Source organism: Tupaia chinensis, unplaced genomic scaffold (genome assembly GCF_000334495.1).
Source record: "Tupaia chinensis unplaced genomic scaffold, TupChi_1.0 Scaffold000707_1, whole genome shotgun sequence".
Classification (NCBI taxonomy): Eukaryota; Metazoa; Chordata; class Mammalia; order Scandentia; family Tupaiidae; genus Tupaia; species Tupaia belangeri.
The window spans coordinates 1,622,162-1,645,049 of NW_006160230.1; the positions used below are offsets into that span (position 1 = coordinate 1,622,162).

The 22,888-nt window shown below is 38.0% G+C and overlaps 1 protein-coding gene across 2 annotated transcripts in view; it reads right to left on the bottom strand.

Annotated features, from left to right (window-relative positions):
- The window catches only part of WWP1 (WW domain containing E3 ubiquitin protein ligase 1), a 63,414-nt gene extending 44,017 nt beyond the window's left edge, over positions 1-19,397 (bottom strand). For both annotated transcript variants that reach the window (XM_014592505.2, XM_014592504.2), the window contains exons 1-4: positions 19,257-19,397; positions 11,108-11,198; positions 3,173-3,311; positions 2,417-2,541 (exon numbers count right to left, since the gene is read on the bottom strand). In XM_014592505.2, the coding sequence (XP_014447991.1) occupies positions 2,417-2,541; positions 3,173-3,311; positions 11,108-11,177 (334 nt within the window). In that variant the 5' untranslated portion in view covers positions 11,178-11,198; positions 19,257-19,397. The remainder of the gene's footprint in view (positions 1-2,416; positions 2,542-3,172; positions 3,312-11,107; positions 11,199-19,256) is intronic.
- Between the last annotated feature and the right edge of the window lie 3,491 nt (positions 19,398-22,888).

Sequence of the window (22,888 nt, forward strand, 5' to 3'; positions counted from 1 at the left end):
GGCCCAGTTATGCCACAATCCTTCAATCCTTCTTCCTTGAACTTGCCATCTTGTCAAGATCCTGGATGCAGGCTGCAAGACAGTGCCAGCCCCATCCATTTTTATATGCGGCCAAATACTTCTTTCTCATTATTAGGACATCTAGTTATTTCAATTCGAGGGCATTTTGCTTTACCTTGTGTAACACAAAATTGTGTCCCTTGGTATTCATGGAAAATTGCTTTGAAGACCCCTGTGTATACTAAAATCTGAGGGTGCTCAAGACCTGTATATATAATAAAGTGTCACAGCAGGGCCAGCACTGTGACCTAGTGATTAAATAATAAGTAAATAATAAATGACTAATAATCATTGATAACAGTTTACTTGTGAATGACTGAGATAATTCTGCGAATCAGTAGAATGGAGAAAGGCCAGGGTAAAAAGTGGTTAAGGCAGCTGGTTCGCCCAGGGCTGAGTATATGGTTCAAATCCCAGGACCTGGAGCTGAAAAAGCATGCTGGGCACACATGCATGCATGCCCCAAATCCTGACAGAATGCAGAAATTTTATATGAGTCATAACTTGTCTATGTCCAAAAATTACATCAAAACAAACTTTTAAGTTATATATGTCTTTTCTTTTTTGCTAGTAACAAAAAACAATTTTTAAAAACTTGGCTTATTTTATTTTATTTATTTATTTATTTATTGGCGAGGTTTTTGCTACAGGGTGCATGTGCTCGCCAGACAGACAGAGAGAGACAGAGAGACAGAAAGCAAGAAATCACCCCCCAGGGAGGATGGCCACACCGCAATCCCTTCTCTTCCAATCTCCTCTTGGGATCTTGGGCACGCACGGACATGCGCCCGGCGTGAGTTTTAAGCCACCAGGTCTGGGACTTGAACCGCGGTTGACTATGTGGGAGTCCAGCGACATAGCCATTACGCTAACTGCTGGCCCCAAAAACTTGGCTCATTTTAGGCAGTAGCTTTTTTTTTTTTTTAAGAGATACTGTACTATAGGGCACATGTGTTCACCAGAGAGACAGAGAAACAGAAAGCAAGAAATCACCTCCCGGAGGGGGGAAGGACAAGCCATAATCCTTTCTCCTCCATTCTCCTCTAGGGATTTTGGGTATTCATGCAGATGCACTTGGCATGAGTGTCAAGCCACCGGGTCTGGGACTAGAACTGCAGTCAGTCACATGGGAGTTCAGGGCCTTAACCATTATGACACTTGCTGGCCCTAGGCATTACCATTTAAATCCTTAACCCAGAAAACCTACTTTTAGGAATTAATAAGCATATTTCTAAGTAAATAAGAAGTGCAAAAGGGGATTACTTTGAACTATTAGAAATGCCTAAATACCACACAAAAGGAGATTAAATAAATGATATGAAAAGACATGTGGCACTTAAAAATCATAAACAATTACAGAATTCCAGTTTTTAATCTCTAATGAATCACGAACTCTGAGAATTTGGTACAAGCTATGAATCCTCTCCCCACAATTATAAACATATGCATATACTCCAAAATGCTGCAGATAATAAGAGGTTTACAAAAGAGAAATCTAAACTATCTTAAGAATTCTTGGGCTAGAAAAATGTAATATCACAGAAACATGTTTAACTGAATTACTTATTTTTTAAAAAAGGATAAATCAGTAGATGAAATAAAAAACACTGTGTTTCTCTCTACAGACAAAAGAAAGATCAAATTAAGTGTGATTATTTGTGGATAATATAAGTACAGATATGTGGAGACCAGCAGTTGGCGTAAAGGCTATGTCGCTGGACTCCCATGTAGTCATCCGCGGTTCGAGCTCCGGACCCAGTGGCATTCTCAAGATCCCGAGAGGAGAATGGAGGAGAAGGGATTGCGGCATGACCATCCCCCCTGGGGGGTGATTTCTCGCTTTCTGTCTCTCTGTCTGTCTCTGTCTGGCTGGTGAGTGCATGCGCCCTATAGCAAAAATCTCTCCAAAAAAGAAAAAAAAAAGTACAGATATGTGATATTCTATATTCTATTTTCTACAGGAAACTAGTTACATGATAAAAGAAAAAATTTTAACAGAATTGATTTTACTCAAACAAAATTTTTACTAGTCAAGTAAGAGCATAGGCTCAGAAGACAACTTTTCAAGTTTTAAAGTATACACAATTATAAGTAAATAATAAATGACTAATAAGTATTGTTAACTGGGTACTTGTGAATGACTGAGATAATTTTATAAATCTGCAGAACAGAGAAAGGCCAGGGTAAATATTTTCTATTTCATGTTAACACTAAAAACTTAAAAGCAATCACAGGCAATAACTGAAGTTCTCCTTTATGAATAAAAACTATTTGTTTTTACTTTTGGACTTCACAAAATGTTCTAAGTGCTTAAAGTAAACTCATAAAGAAACAAAGGCTAGAACAAAAAACTTACATTTTCTATTGTGTATTAAAAGAGCTTGTTTCAAATCTATTGTTGCTCTTCCCAATAAAGCATCTGCTTTTAAAGTGTGATGACTCCAAACTCGAAATTCCAATACAGTTTGTGGGGTCACATTTCTGTAAAGGTAAAATTACATAACAAAAATATAGGAATATACATCATCACTCTTGGTGAAAACCCCCCTTAAACCATTTATTTCATTAACTTTTAAAAGCCACGAATTCAGTTTAATTAAGAATTATTATATTTAACAGTAAACTATCTGAATTATAAATAAAAGTAATACTTTCAAACACAATAGGGCTTTTAATAAGGATAAGAATTTTTAAAACTAGTAAACTATAACACCAGCAATATATCAAAAGTCTTATTAGAACAGCATTTCTTATTTGAACAAATTTCTAAAGAGTTAAGGAAATTGATGGCATTAGTTATATCATTGAGTTCCAGAAACTTATAAAACTGGATTTCGGCAATGCCAAAATTAAGGATGACTACGTGCTCTATCTCTATCCCAAGACATTCTGAGAAACTATGGTTACATGGAAATAGTTTCATTCATAAAGCAAAAGCAAGGATTATGTTTCCTCTCTAAAATAAAATGAACCAAAGATTTTTTCATACTTTAAATTGTCTATTAACACCAAAAAAAGCACTCATTACTAGTTACCCTACAAAATAAAAAAACATATTCCAATAAGCACACTCCCTTCTAAAGACTTTGCATTCTTTATACTAGGTACTTACACAGTTAGTTGTTCTTCCCATTTTGGATTAGATGAACTACTGGATTTTGCTGTTTTCTTAATTTCTCCATCTACAACTACTTCTGTATATATTGCTGTTCCAAACCAGTTCTTTTTTCTTTTTAGTTTGGCACTAGAAACTAACAGAAAAAGGAAATTTGCTAGTGAGTATCTGTAGCCAAAAATAATATTGCATATTAATAAGGCAATAAAAATGGAAATATGCTTCTTGTGCAATTAAAACTCATCTTTATTTTATTTTTTATATTTGCTGAGGGCATATGTGCTTCCTGAATTGGTGGGGATGTTAGAAAGCACCACCCCTCCCCTGGGGACCAGCAGTTAGCATAATGGCTATGTCGCTGGACTCCCACGTAGTCGACCGCAGTTCGAGTCCCGGACCCAATGGCTTAAACTCACGCTGGGCGCGTGTGCGTGCGTGCCCAAGATTCCGAGAGGAGAATGGAGGAGAAGGGATTGTGGCGTGGCCATCCCCCCCTGGGGAGTGATTTCCTGTTTTCTGTCTCTCTGTCTCTCTGGTGAGCGCATGCTCCCTATAGCAAAATCCTCCCCCCACACACAAAAAAAGAAGCACCACACCTCCCCAATAGGGAATGGACACCCAACAATCCCTTCTCCTCATCTTTCCCTTTATTCGGGATTTAGGGCAGAAATGCCTAACCCAAACAGCACAGTCATTCAAGTGGGATCCAGCCACCTTAAGTACCATGCCATTGGCTAGCCCTAGAATTCTTCACTATCAAAAATGAAGAAACAATACTAAAGAGCTATCGATAATTAATAACTTGAATTTTTTTTTTGTCTTATGGTTCACTGGGGGGGAGAGAGAGAGAGAGCGCCAGAGATATTAAGAGGGAAAGTGAGAAATCACCACCTGGGGGGATGACCACAACATAATCTCTCTTCTCCTTCCTTCTCCTCTCAGGATCTTGGGCATGCACACACAGGTATCTGTCCTGAGTTTCAAGCCACTGGGTCAGGAACTTGAATTGCAGTCAGACATGTGGGAGTCCAGTGAAGTAACCATTATGCCATCTACTGGCCCCGAAAACTTGAATATTTTTATAACAGTTTCATTGAGGTATAATTCATATACCCTATAATTATCATTTAAACTATATAATTCAGTGGTTTTAGTACATTTTAAGAGTTATACAACCACCACCACAATCAATTTTAAAACATTTTTGTTTTAAAAAGAAACTGAGTACCATTAAGAAGCTGCTCAATTTCCTCTCAACCATCCATTCCTCATCTCACCAGCCTCCAGCCATGGGTAACCACTAATCCTATCTATCCCTATAGATTTGCTATTTGGGACATTTCATACAAATGAAAAAGGTATTTTTGTAACTGGCTTCTTTCACTTGGTGACTTTTTCGAAGTTTATCCATGTTGTATGTGCATCAGTATTTCATTCCTTTGGTTGCCAAATAATAATCCATGATATGGACAAACCACATTTATTTATCCATTCATCTGCTGATGGACATTTAAACTGTTTCCACGTTTTGGCATTGTGCATCATGGTGCTATAACATCTGTGTACAAGTTTTATGTGAACACACTTTCATTTTTCTTGGGCATGTACTTAGGAGCGGGATTGCTGACCCATGTGCTAACTCTGTTGAGTAACTGCACACTACATTCCAAAGCGGCTGAGCCACTTTACATTCCCACCAACAATGGATGAGGGTTCCAACTTCTCAACATCCTCATTCACGACTTGAATTTAATGCAAAACTCCAACAAGGGTCAACAGACAAGTAAATGCCTTCAGAGTCAACAAGTCTGTTAACATATCTATCAAGGAGCAGGCAAAATTAGCCTGAGGTTATGTAACATGGCACTTTTTAAATGATTTAATGCATTATCTGGAAAGTTGGCTTCTCCCCCAAAAGTACTTGCCTTTTCAAATAAAACTTTAAAATCAAAATATCATTAGAGAAGTTAATCATAACCATTTACAAAGTGAACTTTAAATCTAATTTACCAGAGATGTTAAAAATTAAGGTAATTTGATTTTAAATAAAGTTTATAGCTGCTAATACAAACAGAGGCCTACATCCTTACAGGGTAAACTACTGACTACCTAGCAGCAACAAAACCTTATAAGACCACTTCTATAATTGAACATCTATGAATACTGTAGGTCTGAAGTAAGAAAAAGCCTTCTCCATGCCATATACACTGGATATTAAGATTATGAAAACAAATATGCTATGTAAGCTTCCATCCTAATGTGAATAATAATCCAAATACACAAATAACTTGTTGAAATACAATGCGATAAATGTTTCAGCAGAGGCAGAGTGTCTGAAATATAGCAGTCATCAATTAATAATTGAAGAATAACAAAAGAAATTCAGAGTGAAATACTACTTTAAGGTTCTGGTAACACAGAGTAACCAGAGTGTTTCAGTGTTACATGTGAAGTGTAACTTCATCTTTCCTAGGTCCAAGTTGCTCCAAGTTCAACACTACTGGACTGATACAGAAGGTCCAGATTTAAAATCTCCCAAGAAATCTGCTAACCAGATTACCTGTCTCTCTTTTTTTTTAAAGAGAGATTTTGCTACAGGATACATGTGCTTGCCAGAGAGACAGCAAGAGAGAAATCGCCACCCCCACCCCCACCCCCCGTCCCGCCTCAGGAGGGATGGCCACACCGCAATCCCTTCTCCACTCTCCTCTCAGGATCTTGTGGGCATGCACGCATGCACATGTACCGCCAGGTCAAGGCCTCAAGTGGTGGTCAACTATGTGGGAGGTCCAGCAACATAACCATTACACCATCTGCTGGTCCCCTAACCAAGATTCTTAATGCCCAATAACAGTAAGATTTCCTCAATACGTGCAGGTTTTATTCGTACACTAGAAGACTGGAAAAGAAGGCAATATACAGATGGTGTTAAAAGCATACTTTATGTTTCTGATCCTTTCCTATTAAAAGTCTGAAATCTAAAATACTGAAGCTAATATACTTTTGTATGCTATTATGCTTATTACATGGTATTATCATATTGCAGAACATAGTACACTGACAGACTGCAATAGCAGAGGGATCTTAATCATGTCTGGAAATACGGGAAATAAAATAAGCTCAGGACCGCCTATAATCTCACTCATCAACACAGAAGATGTTTGTGACCCCTGGCTCAAGTATGTGGAGATGTCTCCCCACCAGCAACCAACCAATCAATTCTTTCCTGAAGCAGACACCAGCTGGGTATCCTCTAATTCAATTCTATTTTGACACATCTTCCTATAAACAACTTCAGATTCTACAGGCTTGTAAGACTGTCCCCCATTTCCACATATTGTCCCTCAAAATCTGATAAAAACTGTGAGTCTGTGCGTTAGTTCTACTTATGCTTTTGACAACTAAGTATAAATCGGGGTTCCCATGACCCCCTCCTTAGGTTCAATTAATTTGCAAAAGCCACTCATAGGACTCAGGAAAACATGTTTTCCAGTTTATCATAAACAAAATATGGGGCCAGCAGATGGTATAGCAGTTAAGTCACTAGACTCCCACATGGCCAACCACAGTTTGAGTCTCGGACCCAGTAGCTCAAAAATCATGCCGGGCACATGTGTGTGCATCCCCAAAATCCTAGGAGGAGAATGGAAGAGAAAGGACTGTGGCATGGTCATCACCTGAAGGGTGATTTGTCACTCTTCCTCTCATGGTCTGTGTGTGTGTGTCTCTCTCTCTCTCTCCAGCAAGCACACACACCCTAAAGGCAAAAACCTCTTTAAAAAAAAATGGTCACCAAAAAGATGAAAAGATGCAAATGATGAGGTATGGAAGAAGGGATACAGAGCTCCCAAAACCTGTCCAGACTGAGCCACCCTCTAGGAACCTCCAGTGACTTGTTTAGCTATTAGAAAGTTCATCCAAAATCTGTGCTTTGGGGCTTTTATGGAGGCTTCATTATGTACACAGAAATGATTAAATTAGTGACTAATGGTGATCAACTTAACCTTCAGCCCCTCTCCTCTCCAGTGGTTGGGATGGGAATGAAAGTCCTAACCCTGTATTTCCTTTTTTTTTTTTTTTTGAGAGGTTTTTGCTTTAGGGCGTGTGCGCTCCCCAGAAAGACAGAGAGAGACAGAGAGACAGAAAGCGAGAAATAATTCCCCCAGGGTGATGGCCACGCCACAATCCCTTCTCCTCCATTTTCCTCTTGGGATCTTGGGCACACACGCCCATGTGCCTGGTCTGAGTTTTAAGTCACCGGGTCCGGGACTCAAACCACGGTCGACTACATGGGAATCCAGCAACATGGCCATTACGCCAACTGCTGGTCCCAACCCTGTATTTCCTATCTGCTGTCTATGGTGATTGGCCCACAAGGTGAGAAGCTACCTACGGGCTGCCAGTGTCAGTCAACTCATTAGCGTTCAAAAAGATACTTATCATTCTAGTGATTCCAAGGATTTTAGGAGCTATATGCCAGGAAATGAAATTAAGACCAAATAAGCATTTTACAATAATCACATAATAGTACTACCTCATTATTTTTTAAATAAAAGCTAAATCAATATACAGGTCACTGTTTTCTAGTAAAAAAAAAAAAAAAAAAACAACTTAAGAGTCCTAAAACTTCAGGTTTCTCATTACTAATAAAAGGTACCTAGACCCTCTGATTCTGTTTTCTCATTGATAAATCAGGAGTATTAATATTTATTAATATTTATTCCACAAGATATTGAGAAATCAGTAAGACTGTGCATTTTGTTTTGGACTAAAGTGCCTGGACTAGGCCTCCACAGACCAGAGCAAAATGGAATCACTCAAGATAAAACTGCACATCACCAAATTAAAACTAAGAGAGTGTTATAGGCAGTCAGATAATTATGAACAGGAAGTCCCAAGTCCAACAAAAAGGACATCTGTCTTATCAATCACTGCTTACCAGGAGTTAGAATCCTAGACTCCCTCATTGAAGGGAAAGCTTATCTCACTTTTTATTACCTAAGCTTTCATCTGAAGGCCTAGAAAAGGTTACTTTCTTTACTCCCACTGTTCCCCCTATGCACACAGACATTCTTCTAATCGTAGGCTAATATCCCACCTCCCATTTGTGGCAATAGACTGATATCATACCATACTTTCTAAGTCCACACAGGGCATGCATATGACATACCCCAAAAAAAGTGGTACCTGATGAGATGTACACAGGTGCAAAAAAAAAGCCCACAAAACACGAACTAAGAGCCAGCTACAGTGACAGGCCTTCCCTGCTAAATATTCATAACAAGATCCTACTACGAAAAAGTCACACTTAACCCCGTTCCCAGTGGTGCAGGTATCCTCTGACAGCTGCCTGCCTGAATACAGTTCAGGTGTACTTTTCTATTAAAAGCTTTTCTTTTCATACTTTTCTCATGGTTGCTGCTTTATTTTGTCTCTTAAAGCAGGTCTCTAACCTTAAAGATCTGGACCAAAGAACTGATTATCTTATCACAATGCTTCCCAGTTTCTCCATTCTATAGTAAGAGGACAATCAAGTTTCCCAATAGGCCAGTTTTAATGAACAGTCTAATTAAGTTCCAAGTGCTTTTATCTGTCTTCCTGTTCTCACTTTATGACGAAAATAATCTTGAAATGACTAATCTGAGAGAACATAGATCCCCTACCCTATGCTATGGAGCAAGTTCCAAGATACTACTATTAAATGAAAAAAGCATGGTGCAGAAAAGGGCTTAAGAACCATGGGGAGGAGTTGAGAAGAGAGGTATGATATATATACTGTATATATCTACATATATTTTCAAAAGAAAGCAACAAAGGATAAAGCAAAACTAATAAAAATGTTAATATATAGGGCAAGAGAGAAAAGTGAGAAGAATGGGACTGAGTATGGAGACATCTCAAAATGTACCCTGATTTAATGGTTTTGACTCTAGAGCCATTAATTAGGTTGTAAGAAAAGTTATGATGTACCTTTTTCTATGTAAAATATGTCCTGATTTTTCTAACAACCCAATATATAAATGATTTACATTTATGAAACAAAATTAAAAAATTAAAAATGGAAACAATGAATCTGATGAAAATGGTGACATAAGCACATGGAGAATTACTTTAAGTTACTTTGCAATATGGCATTCTGGGGCCACCAGGTAGTGCAGTGCTCCCACAAGGCCAACCACTGCTAGAGTTCCAGACCTGGTGGTTTGCTTTCTCACTTTCTCTCTCTCTTTCTCTCTCCCCTCTCTGGTGAGTACATGTACCCTACAGCAAATTAAAACTATAATTATAATTTTTTAAAAAGAAATATGGTATTCTGGCTATATACCCTAAGGGGATACCGTTTTGAGTTGCAAATATTAACATGAATTCAGACTTCCTTGCTTTTGTTTTTTTTTGTTTTCTAAAACAAAAAACATTCCCTAGCCCTGCTCACTGAGAACTCCCAGAAGTAAGCCAACCTCACAGTGTCAGTCCCATAGGCATTACAGCGTACTTCCTTATCCTAACCACCACTCCTACCCCGGACAGTGCAGATACTATTTCTTCCTTTTTTTTTTCCTTTTAGATTTCCTAGAGGACATGTGTGTTCAATGTAGAGAGACAGGGATGTGAGTGAGAATGAACCCTCCTGAGGGATGGCCACATAGCAGTCCCATCTCCATTTTTCCTTTTGGGGTTTTGGGCACACTGGTTTGCGGGTATAGCCACAACCAGTGTGTTTTTCAAGCCAATGGGTCCAGAATGCGAACCACATGTCAGTCATGCAGGATGCAGCTGCCTTAAGCACTACACCACCGCTGGCCCACCAAATACTATTCCTAATATTCTAAGCACAGAGCCACATATGCAGTCCTCCTTTTTTACATCCACATCGCAACATCTATATACACTGCTCCACGCCTGGCTTTTTCACTTAACAGTATTACCTGAGAGCTTGACTCATTGATACATGTTAATTCACTTCATTGTCCTTTGCATTCCAATGACACTCTTTTGCTATTATAAATAATATAAATATCTGCAAGAAAAACTCCTAAAAGTAAAATTGCTGGTTTAGGAGGTCATTCCTCCTTGAATCATGTCTCCAACTAGTGAGAATAAATTACTTAAAATCCCCTAACCAAGCCCTTCCATGCTTTTGCAGATACTGCTCCCTCTCGTTCTAAGGCTCTCTGCTGCCAACTTAAGTTAAGATGAACTCCATTTCACCTGCACGAGTTTGTGTGACCCTTCCTGTGAGTCCTCTTATCCTATGTTCCTGTGTCCATAGGTCATCTCTAAACCCACACACCTTCTAAACACCACTCCTACATAATGACCACTGTGCCTGATTACCTGTCCATAATAAAAACAAATCTATCTCACCATTATACAGTAAATTCCTAAAGAATTAAGGCCTGTGTTTTCATATATGTAATCCCACTTCTATATCTGCCCCGTGTTTGAACAATGGCTACATGGATGAAAGAAGCAATATTCTGCATCTGCTCCAATCTATTAAACATTTAAGGACCAACTCAATGACACTTACTGAAAACCCCGAAATCTTCCACCAATGAAGAGGATATATCTACTCTTCAGTCAGCACTGGTTCAATAAATACTCACCAAATAAATGAAATGCTTTTAAAAGACATCTACCCTTGAGGCCCACTGCAAAAAGTATACCATAACATGAACCTAAACGTAATGGCCCTTACAGAATAAATAAGTCAAATTAGTTATTCAAAAGGAAGTTTCACCAGGAAAATGGTATCACCACACCTCACTGGGGTGCTTTCTCTTTCTTTCTCAGTCAAGGGTACCTATCCTCTAGCAACAATAAAATAAATAAATAAACAAACAAAATTAAGACTTTGAGTTAAAAGCATTACAGAAAAAATGGTCAATAAACCATATCTAATTTCACTATATGATTTTGAAAATAACTTACCAGTTACCTGTAACTGTAACCTTCCACTGTGGGTATTACTAGTATCAGACCTTGGTGAAGCAGTGGCCATGTCCCAAAATTCAGCTTAAACCTATAGAAAAATTAATTTATTAAAATGTTAGACAGGAGACTATTTCTCAAGATGATTAAAACTGTTTATTTGAATCAACTAAGAAATCACACTCATTTTCAATCTCGCAATGTTGATGAAGTTCACAACTGTTCTCCATTCCAATTACGACTTGAAGGGGCTGACTGCAGCACAGCAGTTAAATACTACATGGGGAGCCAGATCCCACAAGGCTAACTGCAAATCAAATCCCAGCCCTGCTGGCATGAAAAGCACACTGGGCATGTGTACGTATGCCCAAATCCCCAAACAATGGAAAAATGGTATTACCACACCCCACTGGGGTGCTTTCTCTTTCTTTCTCTGTCAAGGGTACCTATCCTCTAGCAATAACAAAATAAATAAACAAAATTAAGACTTTGAGTTAAAAGCATTGTGGAAGAAAATGGCAAACCACATCTAATTCAATCTGAGCAAGATTCCTAAGAAACCAGGGTCATACACTGATTAAAAATAGCATTAATAAATATATAATTAATGACATATAATTATCATTAGATATTTATTATCTGAACTACCTGAGTATGTTGCTCTCTCACCCTTTAATATTTTAGTATATATTTCTTAAGAACAAAATATTCTCTAAAATAACCACAATACAGGAGCCAAGAGGTGACAAGGAGGCTAAGGCACTGGACTTCCACAGCCAACCATGGTTGGAGTCCCAGTCTCAGCAGCTAGAAAATCATGCCAGGCACATGTGCATGTGTGCCCAGAAAACCAGGAAAGGAATAGAGGAGAAGAGATTGTGGCGTAGTCACCTCCTTGGGTGTGAATTCTCACTTTCCCTTCCCCAATTTCTCTCTGGCAAGTGCACATGCCTTATAGCAAAAACCTAAAACAAAATGAAAACTAAATAAACACAGTACAATGTTCAAATTCAGGAATTTAACTATCAATAGTACATTACTATCTTTTTATTTTTAAGAGAGAGATTTTTGCTATAGGGCACGTGCACTCACTGGAGTGACCGAGACAGAGAGACAGAAAGTGAGAAATCAGCGAGAAATCACCCCACAGGGGGATGGCCACAATGCAATCCTTTCTCCTCCATTCTCCTCTTGGGATTTTGGGCGTACACTTACCTAGCATGAGTTTAAGCAACCAGGCCTGGGACTTGAACCACAGTAGACTATGTGGGAGTCCAGCAATGTAACTATTATGCCATCTGCTGGTCCCAGTATCTAATTATCTAATTATGTTATCTAATCCAGTCTATTTCAATGCCCTTTATCAAAATAAAAAAAAATAGTAAGGAGTTTAGATTTATATACTGCATTAGTTGGTATATCCCTAATAAATCTTTCTTTTTATACATAGTATTTCCCAAGTTCTGCTCTACATACCTCTGCCTCAATTTTTAAATAAAACACAAAATAAGAACTACTTCAGCTTTCCTCTACATGACAAACATCTCAACTTCTATCTACTCTTACCCTACTAAAGATAAAGTGGAACATACCAGGCAAGACTGGGAAATAGTAATAAGTATAGTTTATCTTGTTTTTTTCCTCTGTTTTTAATCTTTCCTGTGCTTCACTTAGATCATTCCTCCATGACCTTGATACTTTTAGGAAGGGAAAGTTAGATATTTAGCAAAATATCTCTCAATCGGTATTTACCTAATGATTTTCTGTTTATTAAATTAAGGTTATTGGTTTGGGGGATGAAGACCACATATGTAAAATACCATTTTCATCATATTACATCAAGGGTACATGCCATTAACATGATTTATGACTATGGATGCTAAACTTGATCATCTGACTGAGGCAGTGTTCGACACATTCCACCCCTGCAATGTTAGTCTTTCCCCTTCCTCACACTACTCTGGAAGGAAATCTCTATGAGCAGTCTGCACTAATGGAATGGGGCAGTTACACTCCACTTCTTTAATGACAGAAATTCTGCATAAATCATTTCACCAGATAGAATTTGCAGAATGAAAAATTGTGACAACTGAAAGATTTTAAATTAGATTACACAAAACTAAAGAATCAATAATACTGAATATAAGCCTGAAGAAATGATTTAGAAATAGCACTCAAATGAGCATATATAAAATATATTCAAAGAGAGGCTATAGGAAATTAAGAATAAAATGAAATCCGATATATATCTTTACTCATAATCCCAGAAAACAGAGAACTTAAATGTTCAGAACTGAGTAAAGGTATTTATGCACAACTGTTAAGAAATACAATATGTGGGAACCAGCAGGTGGCATGGTAGTTAAGGGCACTGGACTCCTATATGGTTGACTACGGTTCGAGTCTTGGACCTGGAGGTTTGCTTTCTCACTTTCTCTCTCTCTCTCTCTCTCACTCTGTCACACTCTGGTCAAATTAAAATAAATAAATAAAGTTAAATAAAAAGAAATACAATAAATAGGCCTGCCGTGGTATGGCAGTTAAGGCAGCTAGATCCTACATGAGGAACACTCTGGACACATGTACATGCGCACCCATAAATCCAAAAAGATTGGAGAAGGGATAATGGCATGACAACCGCCCACCAGGGAGTGCTTTCACTTTCTCTCTCTTTCTTTTGGGTGAGCATGTGTGCTCTACAAAATTCTCACTTAGACACAGAACAAACTGCAGAGCTTCAAAACTGAGAACATGTTAAAACAATCAAAGACAAAAGAAATTACATAGGAAAGTTTAACGTAAAAAACTAGCAGAATCCTCAATAGCAACAATGAAAGCATGTACAGTAAAACATTTACAGAGGAGTGAGAGAGTTAAAAATTACACAGTCACTGAAACACTCTTGGGGTACATAGAAGGCATTAAGACACTGCCAGATAAACCAAAAGAGTTTATCAAGAGCAGATCTTACTTTTAAAAAACTAAAAAACATGTTTCATGAGAGTAAAATTACCACAAAAATATGATCTGAGACACAAGAAGGGGAAAGCTGAGTGAAGAAATTGCTAAGCATACAAGTAACTACACAAATGAACACATCCAAGTAAAATAACATCTTGTAATAGTGTTTAAACAAAAATATTATAAACAATAATACACAGAACAAAGAAAGACATGCATATAAATAGAAGGACAGGGTGCGGAGGCAATGGATTAGAGTTAATGTCAATCCTTGCATTGTTCAACAGAGAAATACTGATCTGATTTAACTTCAGCCCGCACACATAGTGTTCCTGACGTATTTCAAAGTTAATCATAAAGGAGTAAAAATAAAAGAATAGAATTTCCATACCAGTTGAGCAGTAGGAAAGAATTGAATAAGAAAACAACTCAATCAAAGGCATAAATAAGAAAATACAAAAAGAGACCAGATATAAAAATAATCCCAATAAATACATATAGACAATTCTAAAAGTAAGTAGATACCTGCAAAATAACGATACTGATAGAACAAAAGGAAAACTAAGGAAAAAAATTTAAAAGAAAGCTGAGATTTGTTATATGAGCAGAAAAAAACAGCATTTTTTATTTTTGAAAAAAGGAGGGAGGAGTTATTCAAGGTTCAATACACTAAGTAGACATAAAACTCTTAAGTTTATATACTTAAAAAAATGCATACCTTTAAATTTTCTCTCCCCCAACATGGCAGCCTGACCAAAACAGAATAAGAAGGAGAAGTTACCTCGCTAACAGACTCCCTAGCTGAGTAAGGTAGCACTGATGAAGATGTACCTACGTCTCCAGGCAGCTGAAGTGATGAGACAGAGGACATGGAAGCAGTCATCTGTTGGCACAATAAGGATGACATAACGTATAGGCACCTCCAACTGCCCACTGCATCCTGCCCGCTGCTCCTCAGGAAGCTTCACTATCTTGCTTTTCTTACTAAACTTGACTTGTGATGGGACTAAAAAGTCCATTAAGGCAATCTTCAAGGAAGATCAAGTATCAGTACATTTAGCATATAAGCCCAGCAACCCAGAGAGGTTGAAAAGCTTTGATTATGCTAAGTTCAAAAACCTGGATTCCCTCCTAGTTCCTGAGCCTCAGTGAATAGAACTGAATGGTTGCTGCTATAGTGTAAAGATAAGGATGATCATTCCTTTGGCCAAAACAGAAATCAGAATCCTAACAAAACAGAGAAAGACTGGAGAGCTCATTCTGCCATAACACCCTGATGACCATACATCTGCCCAGGATAAGTGCTGATAACTTTGAAGACAAACAGTGATTATCATGGAGACCATGACTGCTAAGATGACTAAGGCAGTGGAGACTGTAATTGTGGCCATGACTCCAAGAAAAGCATTTGGTAGTGGGTACTGCAGGAATGAGGACTGCTGAGCAAGCACATATCACCATGCACACTGGCATGACAGACAGGACCACAGGCTATGGAGCTAAGCACAGATCACTATGCACACTGCCATGACAGATAGGACCCTAGGCTATGAAGCTCCAAAGACAATTGGCCTCGGGATAATTATAGGTGTGGTGACAGATTCCTCCCAAAGACCCAAACTGAATCTAAACCCTCAGAAATGTTATTCAAGGTTCAATACACTAAGTAGACATAAAACTCTTAAGTTTACACACTGAAATAAATTAGCACTTTAATTGTATTTTTTCCATAGTTTTCTGAAGTCCTTTCGTACTCCTAAGGAAACACCTTTACTGGCACTGTGCAATCAGTCAAGAAGCTTCTGTCTTTGAAGGGACAATGCCTGCTGACCCAGCTGGTAGGAGAACACCTACAAAAGGATCAGGAGAAACTGCAGTGTCAGCTATTTGAGCCAAAACCAGAATGATAACCTTGGGAGAGACACCTAAAAAGACACCCACGCTGGCAGAGAAACTCAGAAATGGAATGATGAAGGACAGGAAGTCATCTCGGACTGGGACCTCAGTCACTTCTGTCAGAGATGAGAACAAGATGCATGAGCAAGTGAGAAGTCTCTAGAAATTGAAACAGTAAGGAGGATGGCTGTCACTCTAACTTGTAAGCCTCCCAAACTTCATTAGCTACTAAAGCTAACACTGGGCCCTCAACTAAATAAGAATGCTAGAGTGAGGCAAGGTGCTAATCCTTCTGCTTGATCTCAGCACTCAGACAGAGAGCAGCAATCAATTCCCTACAAGTGGGGGAAGGAAAGTAGCTCCAGTTCAGCCACCTCAGGAATGAGCAGCAAGAAAAGATAAAAACAAAACAAATGGGTAAATGTACCAAAGGGGAAAGTGGAAACTTCAGTGTGGTCCAGGAGGAGATGGAACAAAGGCCAATCAATGAAAAATATCTGGAAGGAAGGATGGCAAAAAGGATCATGACCCCAGTTTTGCACCTGATACAAAGAAACCTGAAGAAAACCCAGCCTTCAGGCTCAGTGCTATAAATATGCTGCTCTCTCAAGTGATGGTAAGAGGGAAGAGAACACCAAGTAGACACCTACATCCTTTGAAGCACCTAGTCTCCACTCTGCAACATTCAGAGCACATCAAATCTGGATCTGGACCAGACAATATAAAATGCACTGACAACGGGAGGGTAGGAAACCTAAAGAACTGTAAGAATTACAGAGATCAAGAAACAAATTGGCCTTGGTTGTAGGCAATTTTAACACTTACCGATTAATCATAGGTCAAGTGGACAAAAAAATAATGAACAAACAGGTTTTATTAAATATTAAACAGCACCTCATATCTACTGTGATATAAACTCTTCTGAACCACTCACAAGATAACAAAAAAATACACCCACTGAGAGATTAAGAAAATCTCTCTGAATTTCAAATTTTTTCCCAGTCTTTGACCATAAAATAACTAATTTATAAATCAGTAACAAATGTTAAATTTAAAAGACACAAATAGAATAAAAAAAAATACTTTTGGGGGCCAACAGTAGGCTTGGTGATTAAAGCAGTAGACTCCTACATGGCTGACTGCAATTCAAGTCCCAGACCTGGCGGCTTGAAAATCACATCGGGCATGCACATGTGCGTGCCCAAAATCCTAGGATGAGAATGGAGAATAAGAGATTGCAGCATGGCCATCCCCCTTGAGGGTGGTGATTTCTCAGTCTCCCTCTTACTATCTTTCTCTGGCTAGTGCACATACCTGGAGAATAAGAGATTGCAGCATGGCCATCCCCCTTGAGGGTGGTGATTTCTCAGTCTCCCTCTTACTATCTTTCTCTGGCTAGTGCACATACCTCATGGCAAAAACCTTCAAAAAAAAAAAAAAATCACCTTCTAAACATTTCCTAGATCAGAAGAATGCTAGGAATTAAAAGAAAAAAACCTATACTGAATGATAACAAAAACAACCATATAAAAACTTGGTATATAATAAAATTTACAGTTAGAGACAAATCTATAGCCTTTAAAGACTTATATATACTAAGAAAGACTTACACTAAAAAAAAAAAAGTTGAAAATTGATGAGTAGTTAAAAGGCTAATCTGGAGCAAGCCAACAGTGTTTTAGTTAAGGCGTCTAGAACCCATCTAGTTTGAATCCCAGCACTAGTGGCTTGAAAAACATGCCAGGCTCATGTGTATACATGCTCCAAAACCTGATGGAATGGAGAAGTGAAGGAAAAATAACTGTAGTGCGACCACGTTCCTTTAGTTGGGGTGGTCTCTCTTTCTCTCTGTCTCTCTCTTGCAAGTACTCATGCCCTCTGGCAACAAAGTAAGTCTCCAGATTATTTTCTGGTTACAAATGTGAATTTGCATACTGATGTTTTTCTATGTATTCTTTTATGATGTTTGGATGCTTTCCTTGAAATGCATAAATATTTATAAATTAAGTTTTCCTAATAAAGTATACTTTGCATAAGCTTTAAAAAGCCTACAAACAGAATGATTATAAAACTCAAAACAAAGAATTAAACTTGTGGTATTAAAAAAAAAAGGAGTAAAGGGGCCCAGCTACGGTATCATGTGCTGGATGCTGTGGCTGGACAGGAAAGGGCCATGTGAGAGGTCCAGCTGTAATTCCCAGCCCATTCTACAAGTCAAGCACAGTGGCAGTCTCAGCTATTTGGGCTACTTGGGAGGGAAGAAGAAAACACACATTTAGAATAAGAATTCTCGGAGAGTTGGGAAAAGATAGGGGTCAGTAGGTACTATGACCTTGTTGGTGTAAATCTCATTCTTAGGTTGAGTAGTTGGTTCACAAAGATTTGTTTTTATTATTAACTTTTTATGTTACAAATGATCTGGCATGTTTGAATTACACATTTTTAATTTAAAAGAGTGCACGGAAGGCAAGAAAACAGATATAGAAAAATCACTAATTCACTAAGTGTGATTTCTGCAGTCTGTGATGGAAAAGAAGGGAAAGGCACAGCTTTCCTACAGATGGCTTCTAACTGATCTTCCGAGAGAAAGACACCTCTTTCTCTGAGCAATAAATGAGACCTGAGGATAGGTTAAAAAAAAAAAAATCAAGGGACTTTATTAATAAGTTAGAAAGATAACTGCTGAGAATAAAAGAAGCAGGTAAAGGGTTAGTTATTTAAGAATTTTAGAAGTTTAAAGCACTACCTAGACTGAGAATGGTACAACTGTCTAAGACCATTCCCTCCACTACACATATCTTTCTCTTCTCCCTGATTTCCACCCCCAATCAATTTCTCTCCTTGTTCTATAAAAAGCCTTTCTATATAAACCAGTCATCAGACTCAAGAGCATATGCTTCAGTAGCAAGTAACTGCAAATTTAACTGCAAAACTTGATAGACATGGTTCAAAAATAACACCATCTTGCCTCAAAAAGGAAGACACATAGCAAAGATATTACCAATTTCAACACAGGATTAGTCTCCGCACTTCATTTAATATCATAAAGTTGTGTAAAACTGAAAATGTACTGTTACATATATTCTTCTATTTGAACACTACAATAACATTGTGTGAGTAAGGAGGTACTATGTCTACCTTAGATATGAGGAAATCAAACCTCAGAAGTGTGAAAGCCGTATTTTTTTTATGATAGCATAGTCATAAGCCTAAATAGGTACAACTAACTGTAACATGTATAGAACTTGACTGTTAAATATAATCTTAGTTTAAAAATATATTAATCACTTACTATGTATCAGGAACTGTGCTAGACACTGGGGATACGAAGATGAGTAAGACACGATTCCTTCTTTCAAGGAGCTCATAGTCTGGTGAGGAGACAACTCTGTAAGTAAATACATGGCTTTCAATTACTAAAAACAAATGCAAAGTGTAAAACAGTACATCTGGGTCCCAAAGAAAAAGTAGATAATCCAACTTACAGGGACCAGGAAGAGGTTCACAGAGAAGATAACCTTTAAGAGAACTGCATCTCGAAATGTGATTCTTTAAGAGAGATTACAGAGAGAACTGCTGGCATGGCCGGGCAACAGCATATAAAGTGATAAGGCTGATAGACAAACAGAGGTGTACAGACACCATACAGAGTACTTTAAAGTTTATCCTGAAGGTAACTCACAGACACTGAAGGGTTTAAGTAATAAGAATTGCATTTTAGAGAAATATATTTGGTAGTTGTAAGATCAGGTTTAAGCTGAGTTTATCTAAATTACAGTATTAGTAGCATGAAAAAAAAAATCAAAATATACATAAAGCCTTTGACCAGAACATTACAAAGAAAAAGCAATCTGTAAATATCAAAATTTCCCACTTAATTATCTGGATGAATGATGGCACCAGAACAGAACAGAATATGGATCAGAAGAGTAACAAATTTGGGGATACGATATGGCACAAAGTTTTCAAAAGCAAACTCTGGAATCAAACTTATAGATCATCACAAATGATGCATTTTTATATAAGAAAATATGTCATGACATTCCTGACGACCTAATATTTGGATTTTATTTCCAGATGTGCCACTTAATTGTTGTGTGACCAATTTAGATTTTCCATGGCTCATTTTCTCTATCACTGGAACAGGAAAAACAAAGTCACCTACTTCATGTTATAATGACTATTAAATAGGAAAACACATAAAATGCTTAGCATTCTGAGTATATGGCAAAACGAAAGCACTCAATAAAGGCTAGTTATTGTTCTTATTGTGAGAAAAGAAGGTAAAAATAAGTTCCACTTAAAGTAAGTACTCAGTAGAGGATAGTTATTGTTCTTATTGCAGAAGAAGGTGAAAATAAAAGTTTGATTTTGGATATGCAGTTTACAAGAAACTTGTTACCATCCAGACATACATAAAGCTAGGTACAGAAGCATGTCTATGGAGAAGAAATATTTTGGTACAGGAAACGTGTCTATGGAGAAGAAATATTTTGTAGTCACAATTTACACAGTGATATTAAATCCAGAGAAGATGATGGGCTTGATCATTGAGGGATTTAGAATACATGCTGAATGGAATGAGACAGGGTGCAGCTCATCTTCTGTTGAGCACTTCTAATACTGTAATTATCACAAACCCACAGAGACAACAACCGCACGATGGTTATGACTTTGTTCCAGTTGTCCTTGGTCACCAAGATATAACCACAGAGAAGAACTGTAGAATCAGTGCAGGTTCAGGGATTCAAACAGTAGGTGTGGGAAAAAAAAGAAAGTTGGGGTTTCAACAAATGAATTTAAGTCATCACTTATGCTGAGAGAATATGGTCAGTTCTATCTAAGCTGATTATACCCAGTTCAACCATTTAAAAATGCCAACAGTTATATGAAGGCTCATTATTATTCACCAGTAAAAAATAGAAGAGAATTCTGAATGTAAATAATAAACTACAGAAGTTACAGATTTATCAAATCCTCATTTAGAAGATATCTCTTAATTGCCTGCTTACTTCAGCTGTCATTCTTAAGTCAGAATTTTCTAAAACCACCATCTATTAGAACAGATATGATTCCTTCTGTACACTGTGCACAGTCCTAAGACTCTGAAAAGCCAGAGAAATATGATCAGATATCTATCTGTTTGGATCAAGTAATAAACATACTTACTAGATGGCTAGTGTGTGAAGTGGATACAGCAAAGATATAAAAATGGTAGAAGACAAAGCCCACTTTTAATACTGATTCTAGTTGAGAAGACAGCATTAATTCACAAAAATCCTCAGTAACAATGTAGGATGGTTCATATCAGGGCTAGAGAAGCTTAGTCCAATGAAGAATGTAGCTAAAAGGTAAGAAAGCCTGCACTAAGCAAGACTACGCTACAGCATCAACAATACAAAATTTAAAGTTCAATGAATAAAGCGAAGATAAAGATGGATAAACCAAGTAACTCTTTGTCACCTGAAGGTATTTAAAATTTAGCAACTCTAGGAATCAGCAGAGGGTATAATGGTTACATTGATGGATTCCCAAACAGCCGACTGCTGTTCGAGGCCTGGACCTGGTGGTTGAAACTCATGTCAGGTGGCATTCATTTCTTGCTTTCTGTCTCTCTGGAGAGCACATGTGCCCTATATAAATAAATAAAATTTAGCTACTCTATAAAATAGTAATTTCAGCCCAGCCAAGGTCATGTAGTCCAAATCATGTGGATTGCAGTGCTGGAAGTCACATGGTCAACTATGGGTTTGGATCCTTTGAAGAGCCTGAAAACACAAGGTACACACATGCCACAACCCCAGCTCCTGAGGAGCAGAAGGGTTTACTGTAGCTTACCCGGGACCATCTAGGGTTTAATCTTGAATCCTGGAAGCCTATCAGTTCTTGGCCAACTGTGATTATTTTTGATAACCTTAATGAACAGTGTAACAACTCTAACTGCCTACACAGCTTTTTGATGTATTTCAAATAAATTTTTCTAGTGGAATTCTGTTATGACAAAGCTTAATTCTGTAAGACTTTTCATTGCTGTGTGACCCACAAATTCATAAATGAAAAATCAGTTTTACAGGACTACTTATCACTACTCGTCATATCAAGATCATATACCACTGTGGTTATATACTGGGAGAACGCAAGAGGGAGCCGGCAAGAGGCTCTTTTGGGCAAGACTGCAGTGTAGCAGTTAAGATGACTGGATCCCTATGACCCACGGCATGGTTCAAGTCCCAAACCCAGCAGAAACATGCTATGTGTGTGTATGCCTCAAATCCTGAAAGGACAGAGAAGTGGAGAACAAGGGATTGTGGCATTCTCCATGGGGTGCTTTCTCCCCCACCACCCACCCACTCATCCTATGAGTGCACACACCCTCTTGACAAATTTAATTTAAAAAAGGACTGTCAAAGCAGGACTAAATTAAAAAAAAAAAAAAAAGACTTTCTCCATAGTCAATGTAAATCCTCAGAAGCATTTACTTTGAACAAATTCCCCAAATCATCATCATTACTGTCTTCTAAAGATCAAAGGCATTTCAACTTCCTATATAGATTGCTAACACTCGGGCCTAGTGTTCTTCCCTACTCTACACCATCATCCTGACCGTACAGCCTCTGCAACTGTGCCAACTCACCAGCCTTGTATCTTGCTCATCTCCATTCTATTCACTTGCTCAGATGACCCCATCTCGGACTTAATGGGCTTTATTCTGCTCACAATCTCTCAGCAGTTCTATCACTGCATTCTCTCCTGACAATCTGTCACTTCACCCCGGAACTCCCATTCTTCCAGCTCACCTTCCTCCTAGTAGCACCTAATAGCAGTATCATCACTACTGTACATTTGTACAGCATTTCAGCCTCAAACCTCCACACACATTCTACCAGGGAAACAGATTAAGTGTAATAGTTTCCAATCTTAGCA